Raw genomic sequence first — 25,521 nt, 5'->3', positions numbered from 1 at the left:
ACACACACACACACACACACACATATATCCTGCCACCGCCCCCTCGGGCGGCCCCGGGCCCCGGGCACACACTCAGCCACGGCCCAGGCGCACAGCACACTCGCCACATTCCTGGACACGCAGCCAGCACGCACGGACACACACACTCACATCCGCTCCAGACACGCTCCTACACACGCATTCCCGACACACTTGGCATTCACTCGGACCCACACAGCCCCCGGCGGCGCACACCACCAACCCCAGACACTCCCACACGTACACATCGCGCACACAGCGCACAGACACACACGTTCCAGACCCGTTCCCACGCCTTCACACACGTACACAGATCTCACAAGCATACACACCACACACGCGTTCCCTGATCCACACGCGGGCAGAATCCACAGAGCACTCCCGGCCACACACATAACACAAACACACAACACATTCTCAAACACACAACAAACAGCACTCTATGCTACGGCACACAAAATGCAAACAAATGCAACACATAGCAGATAAAACTCCAGCCCACACAACCAAACTCAGATGTACACACAACAGACACACAATCTACTTGGCCACACAAACACTACACACTGACACACACACAGACTCTCAGCTCACATATATAATGACTCGATGCACACAACATTCACCCAAATGTACTTGTGGACACACAACACACGCACCACCTTTTCTTGAACACACAACTCATGGACACACGACATTCGCAGACACAGAACACCCTGAGCACAGGATCGCACATCCAACACTCAGACACACGCAGAGAGCAGGCTCGTAACGCCGGGTCACCCAACACTCACACTTTCTTCCCAGCTACGCCACGGGCCCGGGGACTCCGCGGGGCAAGATTCGTCCGACCGACACGCGCTTACCTGCCGGAGTCTCGGTCTCAGGAGCGCAGAGCTGGAAGGTGAGCGCCAGGACGAGAGCCTGGGCGCGGGCCATGGTGCGCCGCCGCTTGCCCCGGGCCCGGCGCGGGGGCCGCCGCTGGAGCGCGAGCCGAGCCCAAGGCGAGCCAGAGCCGGAGCTAAGCAGCGCGGCGCGGAGCGGGACTGGCGCCGAGTCCAGAGCGGGAGCCCAAGCAAGCGGGGCGCTGACGTCAGACCCGATTGCGCGGTCCGTGGTCTTGCTGTGCCCCCTACTGGCAGCCGCACGTGCTGCTGCCGGATCCGGTTTCCCGCTGCCCAGACGCTCCCATCCCCCACTCCTGCACCCTGCACCCTCCCTCCTCCCCACCACCCCGCCCCGGGTCCCAGGCTAGGCTTGGACCCCCTCCCCTCGCCTCTGCACTGATCTGTCACCGACATTCTCAGTCGAGTGAGCACGCTTACTGCTCATATCTAGCCCTCAAGAACAGACTCAAAGACACTCAGCCTCTCTGCCCCATTTGATGCTTGTATTTCCTCTACCTTGGCGACTCCAAATGCACATTAATACATATCTCCAAGGACAGAATGCTCATCACCTACTAAGAGCGGGTGGTTGGGTCTTTGGAAATGATAACTTTTAGAGCTGATCATAGTATTCCTTTCTTATTGTTTTAATGTCCATGGGATCTGTAGTGATGCCCCTCCCTTTCATTTCTGATATTAGCAATTTGTATCTCTCTTCTTTTCTTAGTTGGCCTGCCTAGAGACTTATTGATTTATTGATCTTTTCCAAGAACCAGCTTTTGCTTGGGTTGATTTTTCTCTATTGATTTCCCATTTTCCATTTGACTGATTTCTGCTCTAATTTTTATTATTTTTCTTCTGCTTCCTTTGGATTTAATTTGCACTTCTTTTTCTAGTTTCCTAAAGCAGAAGCTTAGATGGTTAATTTTAGATCTTTTTTCCTTTCTCCTACATCCATTCAGTGCTACAAATTCCCCTGTAAGCACTGTTTTTGCTGCATCCCACAAATTTTGATAAGTTGTGTTTTCATTTCATTTCATTTTCACTTAGTTCAAAATATTTTTAAATTTCTCTTGAGACTTCTTCTTTGCCCTATGTGTCATTTCAAAGCGTGTTATTTAATCTCCAAGTTTTGGGGGATTTTCCAGCTACCTTTTTGTTATTGATTTCTAATTTAATTGATTTCTAAGAGCAATGAGAGTATGAATTCTGTTCTTCTGAATTTGTTAAGCTGCGCTTTATGGCCCAGAATGCATTCTATCCTGTTGACTATCCCAAGTGAGCTTGAGAAGAATGTGTGCTCTGCTGTTGTTGGGTGAAGTACTCTATCAATGTCCATTATATCCAGTGGATTGACGATGTTATAGAGCTCAACTGTGTCTTTGCTGATTTTCTGCCTGCTGGAAGTATTCATTTCTGACAGAAAGGTGTTAAAGTCTTTGACTATGATAGTGGATTCACCTACGTCCCCTTGCAATGATGAACTTTTAGAAAGTTCTTCTTTTTCATGCCATGAAGTCTGTCTCCCTCACTAACTCACAGTGGTTCTAGTGTACCCTCTGGCTACACAGGTTAAGTATTATTTGGGCCTCTATCCTTATAAACCCTTGTATGATAACCACAAACGAGTTATCCATTACTAGGTAAGACCAGACACCTTCTATGTGCTTAACCCACATGAAGTCATTTAATACTCACCATTATTTTTCCCATTACAAAGTTATGAAAATCGAGATAGAGAGAAAGGAGTGACTTTTCCAAAGTTACGTATTACTATGCTGCAGCACCAAAATTTGAATCAAGGTCTTCTGGCTTGAATTGAATTGAGGCTGAGACCTGCCTTCCACCTGGAACAAATCAACTAATACTGGAAACTTTTACTATACAACAATTACTATAAGCCAAACTGGAAATATATAACAGACAAAATCCCTACCCTCACAGAGCTTACATTTCAGTGGTAAATCAAGAGCAATAAACAATCAAAAAAAGCAAATTCTCTGGTCTATGAAACAGTGATCAACCACTGTCTCTGGTACATGAGACAGTGATATACCAGAAAAATGGGGGTGAGAAAGAGTGAAGGAGGGAGATTCTGGCAGTTTTAAATAGAGCATATACTGTATGATGTATTCATTATTTGTCTCCACCTCTAGAACATGAGCTCCCTAAGGGCAAGTACTCTGTCTTGTATCCCCGTGCTTGGTATCTGGTATGTAGTTAGTGCTCGATAAATATTGAATGGATGGATGGATGAATGAATGAATGAATGAATGAATGAAAGAATATAGACATTGGCCTTGCCTTCATGAAGCTTACATTTTAGTGGAAGAGACTCATAGCAAATGTGCAGATAAATATATCATGATAATCTGAGATGTGTATTCTAAAGGAAATGGAGTGTTATGATAAATATTTGGAGGTGGGGGGTCTACTTTAGTTAAGGTGATCTGAGAGCAATTCTCTGAGGAAGCGATATGGTGACATTTGAGCTGACACCTGAAGCATGAGAAGGAGCTAGCCTCATGCAATCACTTGGGAAGAACACTGTAGACAGAGAAGATAGACCATGCAAAGGCAGGAGCCAATGTGTCTGAGGAGCAGCGAGGCCAAGGTGGATGGAATGAAGTGGGTGGGGAGGAAAGAAGAGCCAAATGCAGATAGAGAGGTTGGCAAGATTTGCAGGTCACACAAGAAGCCATGAGATTTGGGGTTAAATCCTAAGAGTGGTGGGAAGCCACTGAAGCATTAAGCAGAAGAATAAAAGGTTCTGTTCTTTCATTTAAAAAAAAAAAAATGTTCCTCAAGCAGCCAAATGGAGAACAGGCTGTGAAGGTATAGACCAATGAGCAAATGGGTCTAACTAATGAGCAGTGGCATTGGACAGAGCCTATGAATTCAAGGTGTATCTAGGCCTTCTCTGTGCACTGCCTCCTCCCCCAGCTGGCTCTATATTGAGGCTGGCATAACTGAGGTTGTCCTGGGTCTGGAAGAGGCAGGGCTGAAGGCTCCTGGGTTCTAGGTCTTCTCTTTTGTGAGCACTGATGAGTTCCAGGCTGAGCCAAGAAGGGACTGAAAAGATAGCAGGCAGGAACCAGAGGCAGAGAATTAAACAGAAAGACCGAAGGTGATGGGGAAGAAATGGAGGTCGACAGATGCTGAGCAGAGAAGAGACAGAAAGGACCACCCAGAAAAGAAACTCAAGGAGAGAAATCTGGTGAACAGCAAAATCCAAAATGCTGCTGTTTGCAGAAGACGTTTGCAGAAGACTCTTGCAGGAGCCTCGTGACAGGGTTTTACCATTGATTCCATATTTTTTGGATGTGGAAACCAAGGTTCAGAGAGCATAAGGCACTTGCTGAAGGTCACAAGGCTAGTAAGTGGTGGGTCCAGGACTCAAACCTAGACCTGACCGATTCCATGCCCTTCCATTCTTTGTGCAGGGGAAGTCTATGGAGCAGAGACTGATGAAGGGAGAAAGAATATAATGAACAGGTGGACAGATGAAAAGAGAACATTCTGCTTCACTTGAAAAAGACTACAAACTTCTATAATCTTAAAGAAAAGAGGGAAGAGAGAAGGAAAGTCCTGGTTTGGAATGACCCAGATCTAAGAAAAAGGAGACAGCACCACAAACAGGACCAAGCCATGAGGAAATTCAATTACTTTCAACTCATGGAATATTTATGACACCTACCCTGTGTCAGGCCCCACGTCGGGTGCCAGCATCATGGAGATACACCAAACATGGTTCTACTCTTGCCTGGAGCGGGAAACGGGCACATAAATAAATAAGAGACTGAGTCCTAAAGGCCATAACACCAGTCCAGAAAAAAACAAAGGCACCAGGGGCTAACTCAGCCTGAAGGATTGGAAAACAACATCAAAAAAATTATATCTGAACCTGGAGTTTCCCAGATAGGCAAGACTAAGAAGAGCATTTTAGGCAGAAGGAGCAGACTGAATAAAGGCACAGGATATGGAAGTATTGGGAAAGGTGGGTTTCCGGTGCAGTTGGATTATAAGCTATGCATGGTCCAATAGCAGGAGATAAAGACAGTGTGGGAGTCAGAGTGCAAAAGTCCTGAATACAAGTTCAGGACATTGGACTTGAACTCCTACATCAGTGACCTCAAACTTGCCCGAGGGGGACCCAAGAGTTCCTCAAGTTGAGGGGGTTTGCCATTGAATTAAGACCATTATCATAGTTTTCTAATTTGCAAGATGAAAAATTAATTACAATAAATATATAATTTTTTTGTTTTAAGGTGTCTCTCCTCCACACATTTTTCTGAAAACTTTAGTACATGTCACGAGTATGAGTGAAGGATAGAATTAGTATAGAATCATAGTTTTGCTTACAATTTTAAGTTTAATATATCAATTGTTCATGGTGTTGTACAAAGAACTGTAGCTTCTGGTTCTCCCTAAATATTGGAGAATCACAGAAGGACTTCAAGCCAGGGAAAGACAAATCTGGTCTTTCCGTTAGGAAAAAAGTCATTCCGGAGGCCTGAAAAAGAAGGAATTGGGGAGAGAGAAAGAAAGGAGGGGATCTCAGTTAGGAAGAAGGCTGTCGACACAGTTTAAATAACAGCTGATGGCCTAGAACAAAAGTGAGGGCTATCGGGATGAATGGGGGACTAAGTCCAGGCCCAAGGAGGAAGACCTACTGGGTGATTTTCTAAGTACCCTGGCCTGGCTACCCAGGGACCTCAGAGAAGATAACATAGATATTTGTAGAGAAGACAAGGTCAACAGCTCAATGTCACCTAGGATGTCTTCCGACAGAAGTTGACCTGTGTTTGTGTCACCATGAAAATAGAAAATAAGCAGGACTGGGTAGTGTGTGTGTGTGTGTGTGTGTGTGCGCGCGCGTGCGTGCGCAGGTGCACGCGTGCTCAGGAGGATACACCCAGCCAGTGTGGGACTAAGTCTTTCTCCCACCATGGAACACCAACTTTCTCTACAATAAAAACAAAAACTTTCTGAGCACATACTATGAGCCAGACCCTGGTCTGGGTTTTTTCATGTGATATTTCTCATTTAATCTTCACAATAACCCCCTAATAATATTCATCAAATGCTTTCATGTGCCAAGCATTCTTGTGCTAAGTGCTTCAAGTGAAGTAAATATTTCACTTGATCCTCACAGCCTTGAAACAGACATTATTATTTCCCTTATTTTTGAGGATAAGGAAATGGAGACCCAGAGAGACCAAGTGACTTGTCCAAACCAAATGGCTGGAAAGTGACAGAGCCAGGATTCAAGTCTAGATTTGCCAGAATTAAGCCCCTGATCCTTCATCACAGCACTTTGCTTTCTTCTCTTCCTCAGAGGAAAGGTTCTAAGCTGGCAAGCTTTGGGTCAATAAAACCCAGAGAAAGAAACTTCTTTATCCTTGGAAGCTCTGGCTCCGTGTTTCTCAAAGCCTGTTCCCTGGGCCACCTGCATCACAATGTTCTTGAGAGCTTGTAAGAAATATACATTCTAGGACCCCTCCCCAAGGTTCTAATTCAGTAGGTCTGAGATGGAACTTCAGTCTGAGATGGGTTTTATGCATATTGGAGATTTTGAGTCACAGGACTGGCTCCAACAGCACCTCCTCTAAGAGTCCCTATCCCACCCCCATTCCAGAGTGCCTCTCTCCTTGATTCCAGTGCCCTCTGTCATGCTATAACATTCATCTGGCGTTTTAGTTATGCTCATGTCTTCACGCCACCAAAAATATGATCTAGTGTCTTTACTGGGCTACATCTTTTTACAAAGTACTTCATCCCACTTAATCCCCTTCTACCCTGTGATCATTTGGGGAGGAGGCCCTCCTTATGATCCCTTCCCTGTATCTGAACACACTTAGCATTTTACAAGATGCTCTCGCGTCCACAATAACATTATTCCGTTGTTCTACGCAGTCCTCACAACAGTCCTGAAGGAGGTATATTCTCCCACTTTGTACCGATGAGAAAACAGACTCCAAGTTTCAGTCACTTTCTCAAGGTGGCCAAGCAAGGAAGCTGGGATGGGATGTGAACCTAAATCTTCTAACTCTAAACCCAGTACTCTAGCCTCCACATCAGTTTACACGTACTCTACTCAGTGGAGGAAAGTACGCTCTGTCTCACTATACTATTAGAAGAAAGTGGGGATTAAATGAGGCATTGCTTTAAAGGGCCTAAATGCCTCAATAAACGGTAGGAAGGCGAAACCGAGGCACGTCTTCCCCCAAATCAAACACCAAATTGCAGACCGTAGACAAAGCTTTAGGTCAGTCTCAGACTCTCCTTGTTAGATCAACTTCGGCGAGCTGGAAATCTCGACTCCCGCACAGCCCTTCACCGCTCATCACTGGCTCCCCGCGTAGTCTCACCAGGCGCCACCGCGCGGGCAGCAGAGGAAGGGGAATTCCTTTATCGCGCTCCCTTTAGAAGGAGCAAGGGGCTTGGTCACGCGGCGGAGCGGGAGGCGGGCCTCAGGCGCGCGGTCGCGGGGTGATGACGTATCCCCGGCGTCCCGCACTGAGTTGACTGAAGCGAGCATGTGGGTCTGCTGCGCGCTGCGCTGGTCGCGAACCGCGGCCCGGCTGCGGCCGGGGCTGCTGCTCTCTGCGGGCCGCTGCTCGCCTGCGGCCGCCTCCTACTCCGCTTCTGCCGAGCCTTCCCAGGTCCAGGCGCTGGTCTACGAGCACCACGGGCACCCAACCAAGGCCATCGAGTAAGAGACGGCGCCGAAACGGGGCAAAGGGGGTCTGGGGTTCCTGAAAAGTTTAAGGCGGGCTGTGGAGAAGGGGGACTGGGAAGGAAGGGACCGGGTCCGAGGAAGAAGGCAGAGAATAATGGAAGCGAAACTGAAGCCCAGGGCACGTTTGGTAACTCAGAAAGTACGTACTTCCAAGAAATTGAAGACCTGAGAGGCACAATTATAACGGTAATAGTGACAGGCGTTTTTTGATGGACTACTGTGTCAAGACAGTCCCTGTGTAAATGGGTGCATTCATTTAATCGTCATAACCTTTGGGGATACGGACTTGATTTAGCCTTATTTTGCAGATGAGAAAACTGAGGCATCAGAGAGGTGAAATTGCTTGCCCAGAGTCACACAGCCAGTAAGTGGCGGAGTCAGAATTTGAATCCAGAATCCAGGTCTGACTGACTGATCTGCCTGAGGTCGTACCTTCTATTATGGGGTGATGTGGAGGAGTGGATTTCAGAATACTTTTGCATCCATTTGGATCTTCCCGTCTCAGTAAAGTAGGTCAGAGATCATCGTTTCCATTTCACAAAGGACAAGGGACTTGTCTGAAGTGCTATAGCCAGTAAAGATTGGAACGGGGATGGGAATCCATGTCTTCTGATTCCTGTTCTCATGTAATTTCCTCTCCACTGTGCTGTTTATGTGCCTTTAATTAGTTAAAAAGCGCTCCTGTTTTGAAGCCAATAGAGACCTATGGTCGAGTACAGACTCAGCCTCTTAGCTGTTTTATCTTGAACAAGTCACTCAAGCCCTCTGAGCCCTCATTACTTTTATAATTATGTCCTCCTAAAATTCTGTTATATCTTAATGATTTTTGCATGTGGCTGATAAAAACAGTATGTGAATTGTCAACTATTATAAATCTGCACGTAAGTAACTACAGACATACCTCGTTTTTATTGCTCTTTGCTTTATCACGCTTTACAGATGTTGAGTATTTTACAAATTGAAGGCAAGACCCTATATTAGCAAAAAGATTATGACTCGCTTTATTGCTATACTCACTTAATTGAGGTGGTCTGGAACTGAACCCGCAATATCTCCAAGGTACGCCTGTATAGCCATCAAAAGGGCTAGTGGGGACACTGAAGTGAAGCTAAGTTGAAAGCATGGGTCTGGAAATCAGAAGACCTGGTGTCAAATCCTTGCCCTTCCTGTCTTAGCTGTGTGTGTGTTCGGCAAGCCACTGAGGATCTTTTAACCTTGGTTTCATCATCTTTAAAATTAAGACAATAGCTTACTGGATTTTGTTAACCAATGTCACCATAAGAATAAGTAATTTAAAAAAATAAAAATAATAAATAATAAAATAAAATTAAGACAATAACAGTCATACCTCATAGTGCCTATCAGCTGAGATCAATCTAATGCTCTCCACCAAAAATATCTGCATACTCTCCTGCAGTCCCTTGTTTACAACTCTTTGATTCCCAGCAAATAGTTTGATTATTTTCCAGAGGATAGGCAAACGGAATTATTTTCATGATTAAAGTACAAGCTAGAGTGCTTGCTTCGGTAGGTAGCACATATATTAAATTGGAATAATACGAAGAAGATTAGCATGGTCCCTGCACAAGGATGGCACACAAATTCATGAAGCATTCCATATTTTCACGTAAAAAAAAAAAAAAAAAAGACAAGCTGGATGTTTTGACAGCCCAAGGGGATAAACCTCAGATAAAGTCAAGGTCTTGCGCTCAGCCTAGCCACACTCACCATTAGAACATTGAAACTAAAAGAATTTTGAGAAGACTCATCAGTCAATAAGCCCCAAATTGTATGTTGCTCATAAGTAATAAATCACCGGAGGACTTGCTACAATGAGCTGGTAAAGCTCTGATGAACACTTCTTTTCCAGGAGTGCAGCCCAGACAAGAACTATGTAGTGCCTCTTCACAGGCTTGTGATTTAGGTGTCTGGTGCAGAACCTGCCACAAACCAGGTGCTCCAAAATGTTACTAAATCTGTATCTGACTTCAGTAAGAAGTGCACCTTTTATTGAGTTCTGTGGTGATGAGGAAGGTGTCTCCGATGTTCAGGGACCCTGAGGCAAGGTCTGGGAAGCTTAGGCAATTGAGTGCATTTGCCTCCTGATCACCTCCTCTTGGAGACCAGGGAAACTGGAACAGACTGGTTACAAGTGCCACTTAGGGAGGAAAGACATCTGTCTTGTTCTCCTTATGTGGAACCCTAGTAATTTCCCAGTTCAAAACAGTTCAGATACTTTCATGAAGCGTTGTATTCAACCTGGACTACACACCTCAGTCACTTATGGCACTTTTAGAAACTACATATTCCCAAGCACCACTCTCTAAAACACATAGTAGGTCTAGGATGGCCCTGAAATCTGAATTTTTTTAAACTCTCCAAATGAGTTTAAAAACTGATGCCCAGACCAGGGTTAAAAACCATTGCTCCGTGGATATGGACTGTCAGGCAGACAGTCTTCTCCCTTTGCTCCAGAATTGCAGTTTTCCCTTCTGACTCAGATTCAGGTTTGTTCATGTATGGACTGAGGCCAGAGACTGGGATTCTCTTCTTTGTAGTCATGTCTTAGGAGACTTAGAGTAACCACAGTGTCACAGAAAGAATCCTTTAAACATCCTCGTAACTAGGTACATAGGTCAGGTTACAGCACGTAGGGTCATGGAACTACCCAGAATTCAAGTAGAGCATTCCCCAAACTGGAGTGATTTATGATGCTGGCACTGTGGGCCAGAGTTCTGGGAACAGCAGGGAGGGGACGAGGAATAGTCTGCTCAGGTCTGAGGGTTTGGGGAACTTCTCAGAACAAAGCCTCCAGGGATCTTCTGTTCTCATGTCAACATTTTGAGTGTCCCTCTCTTCAGGCCTGTTGGCCCCCAAACATTCTAGCTGTTCCCTCCTCTACTAAGCCTTTTCCCTCGTCTCTTAGAGTTTCTTTTCCCCCCAAAATGGACTCGCCTATATACACGTTCCTTCTGCATTTAAAAAGTTGAACTGCTGTTCTAAATAAAGTAAGAATGTACAGGAGAAAATGACAACATGGGAGAGTGACAAACATTCTAGAAATTTCAGAAGTTCCCATGGCCATTGCCCCTTGTGCAGAGTTCCAAATTCTCTGTCAAATAATTCCTAGTTACTCCAATGTTTTTCTCTTTCCTTTTGTTCCTGAAAGTCCCCTTTCAGAATTTTGCATTCTCTGGGTCTTGTGGTAAAAGCAGCTTTCATTTGTGATATACTGTGTGGCAGGCATTGGGCTAAGTTCTCCAAATATGTTATGGAATTTAAAACTCACAATAACCCAGTTTGGTCATGGATATACCCATCTTATAGACAAGGGAACCGAGGCTCAAGAAGCTTGAAAGTCATTTGTCCAAGATCACACAACTAGGATGTCCCTTTATTAAAAGTCCTTGATATAGACATAGACCTAAATAAATAATGATAATCGTCCCAAATATTTTTCGAGAATGAGGAAGAGGATAAAACTAGGAATAAGATAGGTCAGAAGAGAAGGTGAGATTATAGGTCGTTCAAGTGACTCCAAGTCTCTACTCTTCATAGGAAGGGCAGCCCCACCCTGGGGAAGATGGTAAGAATACTGTTCTCCATCTCCCCTTTTCAGGATCCTGAAGTTTTCATAAAAGAGCATCCTGGTCATCATGGCTTTCTCACCTGACTGCTTCTAACATGAAATGAAATGAAGCTGTGAAGTCCTTGGACACATACCCATTCTCTTAGCCAGATGGAATTTGAGGGAGCATGTGGTGGGGAGCCAAGCTGTGTAGGTAGTGAGTTCTCACTGCAGGGCACTGTTTATTCTCAGGGGATTTCTTTTTACAGTTGATGTCCGTGTTTAAAACCAAAACTTGATGCTGGTGACTTGGTTTTAAACTAGAATTTTAGTACTTTGAAAAAAAAAAATTAGCATTCTGTTTGGCACTGTGTTGAAAACTGAGATTTTATTTGTTCATCTTGTCTCTTGCCGCTCTTTATTGTTGTCAACAAATGAAAGAGGAGGGAACAGAATTCATTGATTTAGTAAGTTAGCCAGCATTTATTCTTTGAGTGCCTACTAAGTGCTAGGCACAGAGGAATCAGAAACAAATAATCTGTGGTCTTTGCCTTCGGGGAATTCACACTCTGGGCCAGGAGACAGGTCACTGTAGTCCAGTGGGTTAAGTGACAGAATATGATCAAAGTGCTAAAGACATCCAGAAAAAGGGTACCTAACCTCCTTGGGGTGGAAGAGAATGCCTCCTATGAAGGCCTGAAGTCTAAGTTTAGTCCCCAAAATATCAGGTGGGCAGTGTATGAGGAGAGAAAGAATAGAAATGTTCCAAGCAGAAGAACTTGCATGTGCAAAAACCCAGAGGGAAAATAAAATTGTGTGTCTGATTAACAGATATTAAGTGCCTACTTAATATTTGTTATTTAAGATATCTTCTGAGACTAGCCTGAGGTCACAGGACTCAAACTCGAGCCAGAATCCACATTCCGTAACACTTGCACATGACCTTCCCTCTGGACATTATACTAGGCTGTGCGGTTCATGGCCAAGCTCTTTCACCCTAGTTTCTTCATTCTTGCCTCTGAGGGTGGAACTTGGCAGGCATACCTCCAAGGAACTGCAGTTGAAACAATAGACAGGGTTGTCCCTCTAAGTCCAGAGTGTCTGGGAGGAATGCCACCACCCAGTGCAATTCCAAGCTATTATGGTTGTCTGGCCCTCTCCTAGTGGCTCCTGCAGTTCTCTGGTATGGTTCCAGGCTTTTCCCACCCTGGATGGGGTAGGAGGGTCTTCATTTCAGAGAAGGAAAAGCAAAGATGACACGAGGTTAGTCTGTGGCTCAGGATATGTCACTGGGGACTAACCTGGGTTCTAGTCCCAACTGACTATTACAGTGAGGAAATCACTCCAGTCTCCATTGATTTTAGTTATTCTTTGATAAGGGAGGGGTGACCAAGGTCAGCACTGGTAAATAGAAACATTCATGCTGTCCCCCCACCCCGGTCTTCTGTGCCAGAGACAAACCTTCATAGCTCCCTTTTCTCTGTACCTCAAAACCTTTGTCTACAGCCATGCCACCCTGAACATGCCCAATCTCGTCTGATCCCGGAAGCTAAGCAGGGTTAGGCCTGGTTAGTACTTGAATGGGAGACCACCTTGGAATACCAGGTGCTGTAGGCGTTTAAAATATATATTTTTTTTAATTTAAAAAAATTAAAAACCTACACACCTCTTCACCCCATTCTCCCCAAACAACATTTTTTCCTGCCAAGACAAGGTGAGGCCTCAAGAGTTTTTTCTCAATACTGTAGCCGGGGAAATTGCTATGAAACATGAATCTTCTTTGATCCAACAATTGTCCAGCTCCGACAAGTCTATGAAACCAAAGGAAGCACTGGACAGCCTACTTGCCAGTGGTTGTTCTAGCAGCCTCCAAGGAGTTATGCTGTGGCTAGAAATCTGGGGTCCTGGGCACAAAATCTCACTAAGGGCCCCTTTGCTCTTGGTTGGTTACATAATCAGCAGCTGGCCAGGCAGGGGCTACATGGTCATCTTCATACCTGTCAAAGAGACAAAAGTAACTGAAGGCAGGGAGTCTGCCTCCTGCTGTGGTCCAGTCTCACTTTCTGGAGTAACAAGGAGAGTTAGGCCTCAGCAAACTAAGCAACAGAGACTGCGGCTCCCTTCAAGCAAATATGTCAGCAAATGTAGAATATTATGGGGCTTGCAAGCTTTCTGGTAATCTAAATTGAGGGAAAGTAGGGGATTGAGAGAAGGTAGGAAGAAGGTATCTTTACCAACCCTGCATAGACATTTCCAGAAGTTGCCATAAGTCTCTTGATTCCCTTCCATTGAAAATGATTGTGCAAAAAGTCCTGGGTGATAGGAGGGCAAGATTACTTTGAGGCAGGGAAGCCAGAAGAGGCTCAGAAAGGCAGTGGGTGCACCTAGCACACCAAGGGACATGGAACAGAAGAGCTTTGAAGGGCCCAGGACTTCCTTAGAACCCCACGAACTGAAGCCATCAACATCCCCTGCTGTGGATGTTGGAGCAAGCTGTTAAAAGCTCTGAGCTGAAGAACTTCGTTCCTTTACAATTTCCCAATTGTGCCTTGCTTATTAATTATCAATCGAATCTCAGAACAGTGTACACAGCACACCAGGCAATTCACGAAGTCACAGAAGGCAGCTTGTTTGTGACCCTGGGGGTTGCAGACAGACTAGGGAGAGCCACATGAGATATCGGTTATCTTCACCCAATGCCCTATGATGGGTCACACATTTTCGGCTCTGTAATGAGCAGATGAGAAAGTTTCTGTGGACCGTGACTGTCTCTCTCCTGCTCAAAATGGTATTGACCAGTTTGAGGTGACTGAGTGGAAGATGCAAGATAAGTACAAATGGTTGCTAATTAAATACAGAAGGCGGGAAAGATATCTTAGCAGCGCTGGCTAGTGCCCGCTTTACATAGCAAATAGAGCTGAGCCAGTCCCCAGAGTACTGGCCTCTTTTTCCCTGTCTCAAAAGGCTCTTTCTTCTGCCTGCTTTTTTCTCCCTTGTAGTTCATATGGCATCACAGGTGTGCAGCCGCAGCCTCAAAGGAGCCATTGTGACCTTATCCAGCCTGGGATCTATTGAGTGGAGATAGTGGCATCCCTCTGAATTGCATGGCGCCATTACACAGACAGGGGAAGGCCTTGACCATCCTGGGAAAGCAGCTTGAGATCTAGCCAGGTTGTGTTTAGGTGCCTCATTTGTGCTCCACAACACAAATACCAGTTCCTTTGGTGAGTTTAAAAAAAAAAAGGGAAGAAATCGCTATCATTACACCAGAGGTCCAACTCCTGGAATTTAGACTCGTCCGTTTTCCTTCCTGTCTCTGCAGAATGGTATCCTTGACGACGCTGTTAGAACTCTGCAGGAACAGCAGTGTCTGTGGTATCGATGGCATTCCACGGGGCAGGCTGGGGCTGGTCTCCCTTGTGAGACGCAGCTGGACCAACACACCTCCCCCCAGGAGAGCAGCATGTGTCAGGCCTGCCTGCCGCCCTCACCCACCTGTGTTTGCAGCTTCAACTTTCCATCTCCTAGACCCTCGTCCCTGCCCCACTCTCCTTCCGTCCCACTTCTGTGAATTTCAACTAGTACTGGAAAGCTAGGCCACCCAGAAGACAAAGAGGAGAGAACTGGGAGCAGGTCATAGCCTAGTGCAGCTCCCCTCAAGCTGTTGTCTGGGGACAGGCAGTTACCTGGTGTGCTGTGAAAACTGTTCCCAGCCAGGTTAACTCTGTAAGCTCTGGGTCGCACAAAGCCACATGGATTTCTTTATGACTCTAATGTGCAGTCTGAATCTTATAAAGGGGGTTTAGTGGGCAGCATTGCCAAATGTGTTGGACCCCAGGGAATACCTAATAGTATTTCTCAGGACAAGAATTCCACAAAGAGCTGAGGAATGCTGGCTTGGTGTTCAATAGTCTCAGCTTCAGAGTCAAGTTTCAGGTCAAGTCTTGCCACTTAGTAACAATTTAACCTTGGGCAAGTTAACTTCTCTGAGCTTCAGTTTCCCATCTGTAAATTAGGAAGATAACACCCTCCAGATAGGTGTTTTAAGGACTAAACAGCATCGGATATATAAAATGTTAAGCACGATGCCCAGAGCTTAGGAAACTGTCAGCATTAGTTGTCATTTAAGTGTACAGCCATCATCCAAAATATGTTTACCAACTACCCTAGACTCCACCTACACACAGCTGACTCACAGCTCTGTATGTCAGCGCCCTCTGCTCTGTACCCGACTGCAGGCCACCTGCTTCAAGCTTCCAACCCACTCCAAACCGCTCTTCCTTTTTCTTCATCTCACCATCCAGTTGCCCAAGCCAGAAGCCCAGGAGCCATCAGAGGCTTTCCACTTCTCCCACATGGAGTTGGTCACCAAGTGACATCAATGCTGCTTCTTATTTAAGAGACTCTAGGTTATCCAATCCTCTCCATTCCCATGGCTCCAATCCAGCCCACACCTGTTGCCCGGCCTACTGTCAGGTCAGATTCTTTGCCATTCCCTCTGACTGGAAAGCCTCCCATCCTTTCTCAGCCCACCCAGTAAACCATTTATCCTTTGAGCCTCAACTAAGGTATTGCTTCTTCCAAAGCCCTCTGCTCACTGTTTGCTTTCTTCTTCTGGCTGGTTAAACTCTCAGCGTTAGCACCACAAGCCTGCCTCTGAGGTAGCATTTCCCCCATGTGTGAGTCGCCACACCATCGAGCTCCCAAGCAGATTTTTTTTTTCATATTTAAACCCTATCTGACAATCATTAAATATTTGTTGAATTAAATTTAATTTCAGTGAGTCAGTGATTCCTTTCAGAAGTATAGCCAGCTAATTATTTCAAAGGCTTCCTTGGGTAGTCTTACCACGGATAACAACTGCCATTTCTTCAGCATCTACTATGTATCAGGTACTCTAGCAAATGCTTTATGTACATTAACTCATTTAATCCAGTGAACTAGGTTCTAGTGTTATCCACACTTCACAGACAAGCATTTTGAGGTTTATCTAGCTGGTAACTGACCGAGGCTGGATTCAAACCCGTGCTCTACTCTTCATCTATGAACTGAGATCTACCTATATTCTCATCTTGACCATGATTGTCTAGATTTTTAAGAAGTGCAATTTTATTGCAAATTTGATCTGCACTTTCCTATGAGGAAAAGAGCCATAGGTTTTTGCTAACACCAGACTCTTTTAAGGATAATCTCCATTTTTATTTGCACCCATCCTTCAGGGACATGTTCCTGAACAGCCCAGAACCAGGAAGGGCAAGTATGAGCTCAATAGCAAAATTCCTATGGTTTGAGCCTGTACCCCGGTTCCCTAAATGACTGGCATTTTTATGCCACATTTTTTCTCTAGAGAAGAAAGTTGGATAATTTGCATATTTCTTTAGGAATCATGGAGCTTTGTTTTGGTCCCAGGCACTGTACTAAGACTGAAAGTTCTCTGCTCTCCATGAGACCACACATTCTAACTACAAAGCTAGAAGATCAGTAAAAAGAGCACTGAACTGAGTCTGAAAGACCTAGATCCATATTCAACTCCAAAGTCCAAAAAGCTCTGAAAACTGGCAGTTGTTTTTTTATTTGTTTGTTTTGTTTCGTTTTGTTTTTTTATAAGTCTTGGAGGCAAAACCTGATCTCTAACATGAAGTTTCTATGTGGCCATTATTCATCCCACTTAGTGTGAATATTCATATGTTTTGCTGCAAAATAATGTGTCTGATCACAGAATACTTCCCCAGCCCTCATGGGGCGGGGAGGGGTATAGATAATACATGGTTCCGCACTCTGAAGTACATCTCACCCCAAGAGTTTTAGAAAAAGAATGTGAACTCATGCCTCATTGTGATGAACCCAATTAAGATGGTCTTAAATGGTTTGGTCACCCCTTCTGTGTAATGGGAACACTCAAGATGGAGCACACGATTTTTTTTCAGAGCCAAGAGGAAGGTCAAAAGATGTCTTAGAGGTCTACAACCAGTTTACCCTGAACAAGCCCAATCCCATCTGATCTTGGAAGCAAGCAGGGTTGGGCCTGGTTAGTACTTGGATGGGAGACCACCTAGGAAGACCAGGTGCTGTAGGCGTTAAAAAAAAAAAGAAAGAAAAAATAAGGCATTGTAAGCTGACAAGGTCCTTGCAATCTGTGAGGTCAACCAAGGGTTGCCTCGCCTAAAAAATAAAAATAAAAATAAAACAAAAGATGTCTTAGGGAAAGTATAATTTGAGCCAGTTCTTAAAGGGTAAACTGAATTTCTCACTTTATGGAGAAGTTATAGAAAAATTCTGAGCTGAGGCAAGAGCATATGGAAAATGTGCAGAGAAAAAAATTGTCTTTAGCTTAAGTGCATGGACTTTGTCGGCTTATAGAAAAACTCTGATTATCTGTCAAAATGCAAGAGAGGAGCAGTACAGATAATACAAAGAGGCCACTAGTCCACAGTCCTTGTACTCTGAGCAGGATTTTTCTTTGGAATGCAGACTTACACATGCATTCACAGAATGCCTCCCTGCTTAGTCTACAGGGGAGGCTAGGGAGCTGCTGACCCTTCCTCCTACCCATGGCAGCCCAGCAAGGATCAAGCCTACACACCACTGCTGGCTGGTACTCACCTTGCTGCCCTCTGCTTGGTCTGGGGTGAGCCACTTTCCATCTGGCTTCTCCAGCATCAGATTGCCAGGTTCACATCAGATCAGCCAGTTACTATTTTTGGTGGCCTTGAACAAGTTATTTACCATTTTTGTGCCTTTGTTCCTCAGGTATAAAATCAGAATAATAGTAGAAAGCCAGTATGGAAAGCACTTAGCAGAATGCCTCACTGACAATCACTCAAACAATAATTATACAAAGACTCGCCCTCCTCCAGCTATATATAAAAATATACATTCCTTAATATTTACCTAAAAAGAAAAAAAAAAAGCCCTTTATTCTCTCTGCCCTGGTCATCAACTTTTTCCTGGTTAACCATTTTCTGTAGCGTTTCTATTTTTTGTTTTTTGTTTTGTTTTGTTTTGTTTCTCAATCATGGTGAGGCATGGCCTCCCTCACCTTGGTCATGATCTGGTACAGGGATTCCCAGATTGGGGTTCCCAAATCCCCAGGGGTCATTATAGGCAGTCGGCGGGGTTCCCAGCCGGATTTCAGGATACTGATATAGAGAAAAGTAAATAAGAGAGCTGACTTTGAAAGTAGAGACTCCCTGCCACTGACCAGTTATCTTACCCTGCATACATTTCATAATCTCCAGGAGCCTCTATTTCTTACTTGCTAGAATGGGAATGTTAATACTTTGCCCACAGGAATGTTACATCTTAGATCATGTATTTAAAACCCTTAACACAGGATTTGATGTGCAATAAACACCTCATAAAAACCTGCCACCATTATTACTATTAGTAGAGAGATGTCTTGAAAATCACACTTTTAGCCCAAAATGGAGCTTCGGGTATAATTAAAAGGTCAGATTTCTGTGGGAAGTGGGTAGAATTACATCAGTTTAGTGCGATGACACTGTTGCCTAATGTTGTGCCTTTGGTAAGTAAAAATAAAGAGAATTATTACTTAATAAGTATAAGTAAAAATGAGAATTATTAATAAGTACATTCGGGCAGAGAAAGGCATTGCCAGCACGAGTCTGAGGGGTGTGGAGAAAGACAGAAAAGGAATTTGGTAATAAAAAGTCATGAGGCCCCACCACTGTAGTACACTGATCAGGCTTTCTGGTTGGAAAGACTCCTTTTTTAAAGAACAAAAGTCACACATGGACCTTGTCACTGGACCTCCGTGAGAAGGCCTGTAGCAGGTTTTACCCATTAACCAAAGTTCCAGTGGATAAAGATGTTAGTCTCATGGTTTCTAGGGCCCACCACAAGCAAAGTGAGTTATCATATAGACTCAAAATGAGAGAGGCTCTTGGGATTGAACAAGTGCAGACCACCCCTTCCAACCCCCATTTACAGATGGGGAAACAGAGGCCTAGAGTGGGGAAGAAACTTGCCCAAGGTGACACAGTTGTCACATGGTAGGGCTTCACATCTAAGACAGCTCTCCATCCTTGCCAGTGCCCTTTCTGACAGACCAGGGCCCGCATTTGGAAGGGACATCACTCCAGGGAGTAAACCACAGTCACCCAGGGAGTTCTTTTTGAACCACAACGGCCCTCTCTCTACTTCCTTCACCCCCTCTGCAACTAACAGAAATGTCTCCTCTTTCCTGTGTGTATTATAAGAAGGCAAATAAGGGGAGAACCCATCAGGGAGCCTGAGATTTCCCAGTTATGCCTGTTCCTGAGAAGTACCAGGGGTACCCCTATCTGGAGATCTAGTTACACAGGTCAGAGCTGGGGCCTGAGAATCTGTATCAGTCAGCATACCTGGTGATTCTGATAAGCAAGCAAGTTTTAGAAAATACAAGGCTAATCCAGGCCAGCGAAGTTTTTAAATATTTTTCTGCCCTAGAGTGGGCAGTGGGGTTGAGAGGTCACTAGGGATTTTCTACTTGCAGTTAATGACAGAGTTAACCTGTATCCTGTGCTAATTCTTTACAGCACCTTACCCTTTTCTAGCGGAACCCGAATTCCTGGGCACACAGTGGTAGCTCAAAAATGTTGCTGCCTGACCTACTTTGGAGAGATGATTTGAGCAAAAGATACCCTGTCTAGCCTGGGTGACATTAACATCTCTCTTTGGCTTTGTGCTTAGACTGAAGAACCTGGAGCTAACTGCTGTGGGCGGATCAGATGTCCATGTGAAGATGCTGGCGGCCCCTATCAATCCATCTGACATAAATATGATCCAAGGTAACCTTGGTTTCTGTGGCTTATGTTAATTGGCTTTTTTGCTTAGCCGTCACCTCATTTTCATTCCTCTTCAGGTGTGGGTGTGAAATCTCTATGATTAGCAACAGCTGTTCTCCAGATGCTCGGTCTGCAGACTGTGAGCCCCCCTCTGGCCTCCCCTCTCTGGATTATGAGGCTTTTCAAGAGTTAGAAATATTGCAGTGGGGAGTAAACCAACCACAGTGAAGTACCTGGGATATGCTGGGCTCATTTCATGCACTGTCTTATCTAATCGTCCTAATAACCATGAACACAGAAGAGTATTATCCTCTTAGTTTCTTTGTAAAGAAACTCAGAGAGGTTGGTTAGTAACACAGCTGCTCTAAGGCAGAACCCAGGTCGGACTTAGATCTGACTCCAAAGTCCATGCTTTCACTGCCCACATTTCATTGGATGACCCCCTGTGCTCTTCTCCCTTAGGGAATTATGGCTTCCTTCCCAAGCTACCTGCCATTGGAGGAAACGAAGGCGTTGGACAGGTGGTCGCAGTGGGCAGCAGTGTGACTAGGGTGAAGCCAGGAGACTGGGTGATTCTAGCACATAGCGGTTTGGGTGAGTTTCTCCAGGTGTCCGCAGCCTTTCATTGTTTTAGACCCTATTTTACCTCTACCATAAACATTTGCTAATTGGCTCAGTGTAACTAACAACTAAGCAATGTGGGGTTTACTGTTAAGTCCACATACCTACTCCAGGAAAGATTCTGTTTCTTTTGCTCAGGATGATGCACCTGCTCTCTCATCTCCTTGGGCTGGTGTTGATCAAAGCTGTAATTCTCTGAATCCCTATATCCCTAAATCCCTGCAGTAACGTACAATGAGGAACAAAACAAAGACAGCCCCTGCCCTCCAAGAGGTTAAGATCTTATTAAAGAAATCTCCAAACCAGTAACTTAAATAAAAGGAGCCCTACAAGCTCACAAGAAGCAAAGAGCACTTCCGGCTACTCTGTGTGCACGTACGTGTTTGTATGTATGTGTGTGTGTGTGAGTGAGTGAGAGAGACAGAGAGACAGTGAGATACAGACACAGAGACAGAGGGAGGGAGTCTTAGGGAAGGGTCAGGATTTCCTGGAAGAGGCTCATTGGACCAGAACTCTGATAGATGAATTTTGTTAGGTGGAAATGAGCCTAAAATCATTTGTTTCCTTTGGAGGAAACAAATGAGCAAAGACACAAAGGCGAGTTCGGGAAATGGTGGAAAATCCAGTAGCCTCAGCAGAGGATGTGCACATGGGAGAGGACTGCATAAGTGAGAAGGAAGGTCACAAAGGTAGTGGGGCCACATGGGGGGAGGCCCTGCAAAAGCCAAGCTAAGAGTTAGGGTCTTCTTTTATATGTAGTGAAGAGTCATTGGTGAGTTTTGTTATTTAACACTTGATGGTTTTAGAGGCACAAACATTATACAAATGGATCTTGACAGCAGCCACAAGAGAGAAGCAGGGCAGACATTATTCATCCCTTTTGGATATGTGATTAAAAAGAAGCCCTTGGCCAAACTTAAACAGCAAACTGAAAGAGAGCTCACTGGATTCTCGTTCCCTCTGTTTTTCCCGCTACACCTTATTGTTAGGACCCTGTGGGTTATAACTCACAGAGAGACAACTCAGACTTGCTTTACAAAAAAAGTTAATGGGTTTGTGGAACTGGGAAGTACAAGAAATGGAAAGCTTCAGGCAGAGCTGGATCCAGGAACCCCAATGTTATCAGAGCTCTGTCTTTCTCTTGTTCTTTCTAGTTCTCGGATGAGATCTCCCCACATAGTGATATAGTAACAGAAACAAATATTTAGTGACCACTCTCTTTGCATCAGTACTTTACATATATTAATTGTTCTAAGTATTTTACATATATTAACTCAATTATTATACCCACAACATGAAGTAAATATAGATACTCTTATTATACCCATTTTGCAGATGAAACAACAATAAATATAAAGGATTAAGCAACTCGCCTGAGGTCACCCAGCCAATAAATGGCAGAGCTGAGATTCTAACACACTCTGCTATATACCTGGCATAGATGATCACTAGCAACCTGAGGTTTACATCATCCTGAGAACAACTAAACGAGCACATCCTCCGCAATCCGTTCAGGATAACCATATTCATTGCCCAGAGGGCTCTGACCAACCCTGCCTGGGTCCTTGCCCATCCATCCATGAACCAATTGCCGGGAAGATGGGGTTGGGCCACTCCAGTTGCCTAGTTGAGTCTCTTGCCACCCCTGTGGTACAGAAGGTAAGGCCTTGTGGTTGATAGACCCAGAGGTTAGGAAGGAGTAGTCCTAGAAAGAAAAAGGTATCAGGTAGGAAGAAAACAGTAACAGAAGTCTACTAGAAGCTCTTCGCTTCTCTGAGATCAGGAAAGCTGCCAAGAACGGCTTCACCCTCCCCAATAGCCACCTGACAGTGAAAGAGCCTAACTGTGGGAGTGAATTGAGAGCTGCAAGGATTCACTGGATACTGACTGATGCTTCAGGCCAGCCCCTATGCTGAGTGAAGGGCATCCATGATGGGTCAGACACAGACTCTGCCTACAAAATGCTCTTGGCTGAGAATGGAAAAACAACACTTAATACAATGCAATATAATAAGTGCTATAATCACAGCATGGACACAAAGGCAAGAGTCTCCTATCTCAGGAAGCATTAGGAAAGGCTTCCCAGAGAAGTGATATTTGAACTTCATCTGGAAGACAGTAGAAGTGCAGCCAATGGGCTGGTTGAGGAAGGCCTTCCCAGGCAGGAAGTGCAGCATGTGAAAAGGTCTGGCGATGGAGAAGGCATGGCACTGTCAGAACTTCAGGTAGCTCAGTGTGGCCGAGTCAGAGGAGAGACGGGGTAGAAGCAAGATGAGGCTGGAGGCATAGTCAGGGGCCCAGTCAGTGCAAGGAATGCTCTGAAAGGGCAGAGGGTGGAGGCCTGAAGCCAGTAAGAAGGTAGCTAAACAGTTCAGGCTTCAGATGATGAGCGTCTGAACAAGACAGTTCTATAGGACTAGAGAAGATGGTGGATTTAAGATCTAAAATAACAGGACTTGGTATATAAATTTGGAGAGAAGACTAAAGGACAAATCTGCCAGATGTATGGATAATTGCATGGGTGGTGATGGTGGTATTAGCTAGACTAAGGATTTCTCTCTGGAGAAAAGGTGAGTCTTTTAAACCAGGTGCCAGTCACAGAGGATGAGGACTTGATAATTGCCAGGACTATAATTAACTTAGTTTATCCAATAAACATTTAGTGAGCATCTGCAATGTGTTGAGCTCTAACATACAGCAGTGGACAGACATGACAGTCTAGTAAAGACTGCAGTTCAATAAAAGTGGCAATCATTAAGCAGATAAGTCCTCAGCTAGCTAGATCTTCGTCATTTTTCATGGTACTGAGGTGCCCAGCTGTTGCTGTGCCCATAGCCAGCTTTTTGTCACATGCAACCAACCAGTCCCAGGGGAGACTGGACCAGAGAATGTGCCAACTGACTTTGTCGTAAGAAATATTCAAAACCCCCATGAGGCAGCACAGGGCAGAAGAAAGAGCACTAGCCTGAAAATCAGATGTGGGTTCTCCTTCCTCCTCCCCTATATGACCTTGTTTAAGTCACAAATACTTTGAGCCTCAGTTTCCTCATCTCTAAAATGGAGCCAAGTCAACTTCACATACCTCAACCAACTGTTGTTAGCAGCTCAGCTGAGGGAATACATGCAGCGATCTTTGCAAACACTAAATTTCTGTATGCATTAGATTAGGGGTCAGCAAACTTTTTTCTTAAAGGGCGAATTAGTAAATATTTTAGACTTTGCAGGCCATACTGCCTCTATTCAACTCTGCTTTTATAAGTACATAAAAAGTGAGCATGGCTATGTTTCAATAAAATGTATTTACAAAAACCAAATCTGGTGAGCCAAATTTGGTTGCATGTTTGCTGATGATGGAGATGGTTATGGGTCAGTTGCACATGCTTGAGAAATAGCAGTCCTCAGAGCTAGGGCATGAGACTTAAAACCAGTAAAGGGAACGAAGGGGTGTTACACACCTCCTAAGTACTAGGCACAGTGATAGTCTGTACAAATACCATCGCGTTTAATCTTCACACTATGACATGAGTGTTATTCTTTGCATTTCATAGACAAGGAAACGTAAAAATCAAAAAAGGTGAAGTGAGAATTTGAAGTCACACCACTAGTGGATGGCAGAGCTGAGTTTTTAAGCACGTGTCTCCAAATGCAAAGTCTAAGAATTTCTATTTTAAAGCCATGAAAGCCCTTGGGGCTGACCGTGGGCGCTGCTCCCATCCCACCCAGGTCCTCTCGAGAAGGGGAGTAGGGACTGCCAAGTCCCAGAAACCCATGTCAAGGGCCGAGTTCTCATTGTTGTGCCATCTAGGGGAATTAGAAGACACACTTGATTTCATGCATAAAAGCCGTACTAAGCATTTGGCCAGAGTAGAGTACATTAAGTGTTAGCTAAGATGAAGGGGGTGATGATTATGAAGAGGATGATGATGCTTTGAAAACCAGGCTGAGTGAAGCCCAGAGAACGCAAAGGCCCTCCTGGGTTCCAAAGGAATCCTTCAGTTTTTCAGCCTCTTATTTTCTCAGCCAAAGATATGCTCTGGGATTGACACGGCCTTTAATAAAGAGTATTCCTGCCTTCTGTCTCAAATTCCTGGTCCCTAAAGCCCACATTGTTTCTCCCCTCCTGCAGCACAATTTGTAGTCGCCTGGGCTGCCCTCTACTCCCCATATCTGGGCCACGTAGTACCAAGGTACTGTTAGAATCTCAGCAACTGGATAGTGAGTGCACACTCAAGAGCTTTGGAAGTATAGGCCAAGGGCCCTGAGACATCACAGACACTGAGCCAGCAAAGCTTCAAGTAGTTTTCCTAAGGTGACCTGGCAAATGCATGGCAGAGCCAGCGCTTAAATAAGTGTCTGTCTGATTCTAACGTCTGTCCTCTTCGCCTCTGCTTTTTATGGGATCCTGCTTACATGGACAAAGGCCCCTCAATGCTCATCGACCCCTGTTGATTCTGTCTTCAAAAGATAACTCAAATCCATCACTTTCTCTTCATCCCCACCGCTGATGTCCTGGTCTAGACAATTGTCATCTCACATCACAGCCCCTGCAAAAGCCTCGTGAGTGGGCCTCCCCATTTCCACCCCTCACCACCTCACCATCTTTTCCACACAGCAACTGTGTGGTCTTAAAGCATAAATCCGACCTCATCAGACTTATCTTAAAACTACTTAGAACCTTCCCATTCACTAAAATAAAATTCATTCTCCATGCCATGACCCTAAGCCCTGTGTTTTGCAGACTGCATGTTGTAACCTGTTAGCTAAATCAATCTAGTGAGTTGCAAACAGCATTTCTTTTTTGTGAAAATCAAACAATAGAATAAAGAATAAGAAGATACGGTAAATATTATTCCATGAAAATTTGGCTTCAGAGATAGATAGATAGATAGACAGATAGAT

The 25,521-nt window shown here is 44.7% G+C and overlaps 2 protein-coding genes, 1 non-coding gene and 2 pseudogenes across 12 annotated transcripts in view; 4 read left to right on the top strand and 1 right to left on the bottom strand.

Annotated features, from left to right (window-relative positions):
* PTPRU (protein tyrosine phosphatase, receptor type U) overlaps positions 1-1,084 on the bottom strand; it is a 78,622-nt gene extending 77,538 nt beyond the window's left edge. For 5 of the 6 annotated variants that reach the window (XR_895758.2, XM_011357788.2, XM_011357784.2 and 2 more), the window contains exon 1: positions 885-1,084. Coding sequence is in view for 5 of the 6 variants with exons in the window: in XM_011357788.2 (XP_011356090.1) it covers positions 885-957 (73 nt within the window). In the remaining variant the exon portion in view is untranslated. The remainder of the gene's footprint in view (positions 1-884) is intronic. The other variant, XM_011357785.2, reaches the window with a different exon arrangement.
* Positions 1,085-7,401: 6,317 nt separating this feature from the next.
* The window catches only part of MECR (mitochondrial trans-2-enoyl-CoA reductase), a 29,000-nt gene continuing 10,880 nt past the window's right edge, over positions 7,402-25,521 (top strand). The window contains exons 1-4 of one of the 5 annotated variants that reach the window (XM_011357781.2): positions 7,486-7,620; positions 7,956-8,011; positions 19,907-20,004; positions 20,464-20,595. In XM_011357781.2, the coding sequence (XP_011356083.1) occupies positions 7,956-8,011; positions 19,907-20,004; positions 20,464-20,595 (286 nt within the window). In that variant the 5' untranslated portion in view covers positions 7,486-7,620. Of the gene's footprint in view, positions 7,621-7,955; positions 8,161-19,906; positions 20,005-20,463; positions 20,596-25,521 lie in introns of those variants that run through there. The other 4 variants (XM_011357780.2, XM_011357779.2, XM_023529244.1 and 1 more) reach the window with 4 other exon arrangements.
* LOC111738291 lies at positions 9,163-9,272 on the top strand. Its single transcript, XR_002779799.1, has one exon. It is a non-coding gene; the product is annotated as a U6 spliceosomal RNA (small nuclear RNA).
* LOC111738336 lies at positions 12,714-12,832 on the top strand (annotated as a pseudogene).
* Positions 17,175-17,292, top strand: LOC111738239 (annotated as a pseudogene).

Source organism: Pteropus vampyrus, unplaced genomic scaffold, assembly GCF_000151845.1.
Source record: "Pteropus vampyrus isolate Shadow unplaced genomic scaffold, Pvam_2.0 Scaffold36, whole genome shotgun sequence".
NCBI classification, from domain to species: domain Eukaryota; kingdom Metazoa; phylum Chordata; class Mammalia; order Chiroptera; family Pteropodidae; genus Pteropus; species Pteropus vampyrus.
The sequence above is the reverse complement of the archived record's forward strand: the minus strand, read 5'-3'. Positions and strand labels throughout refer to the sequence as shown.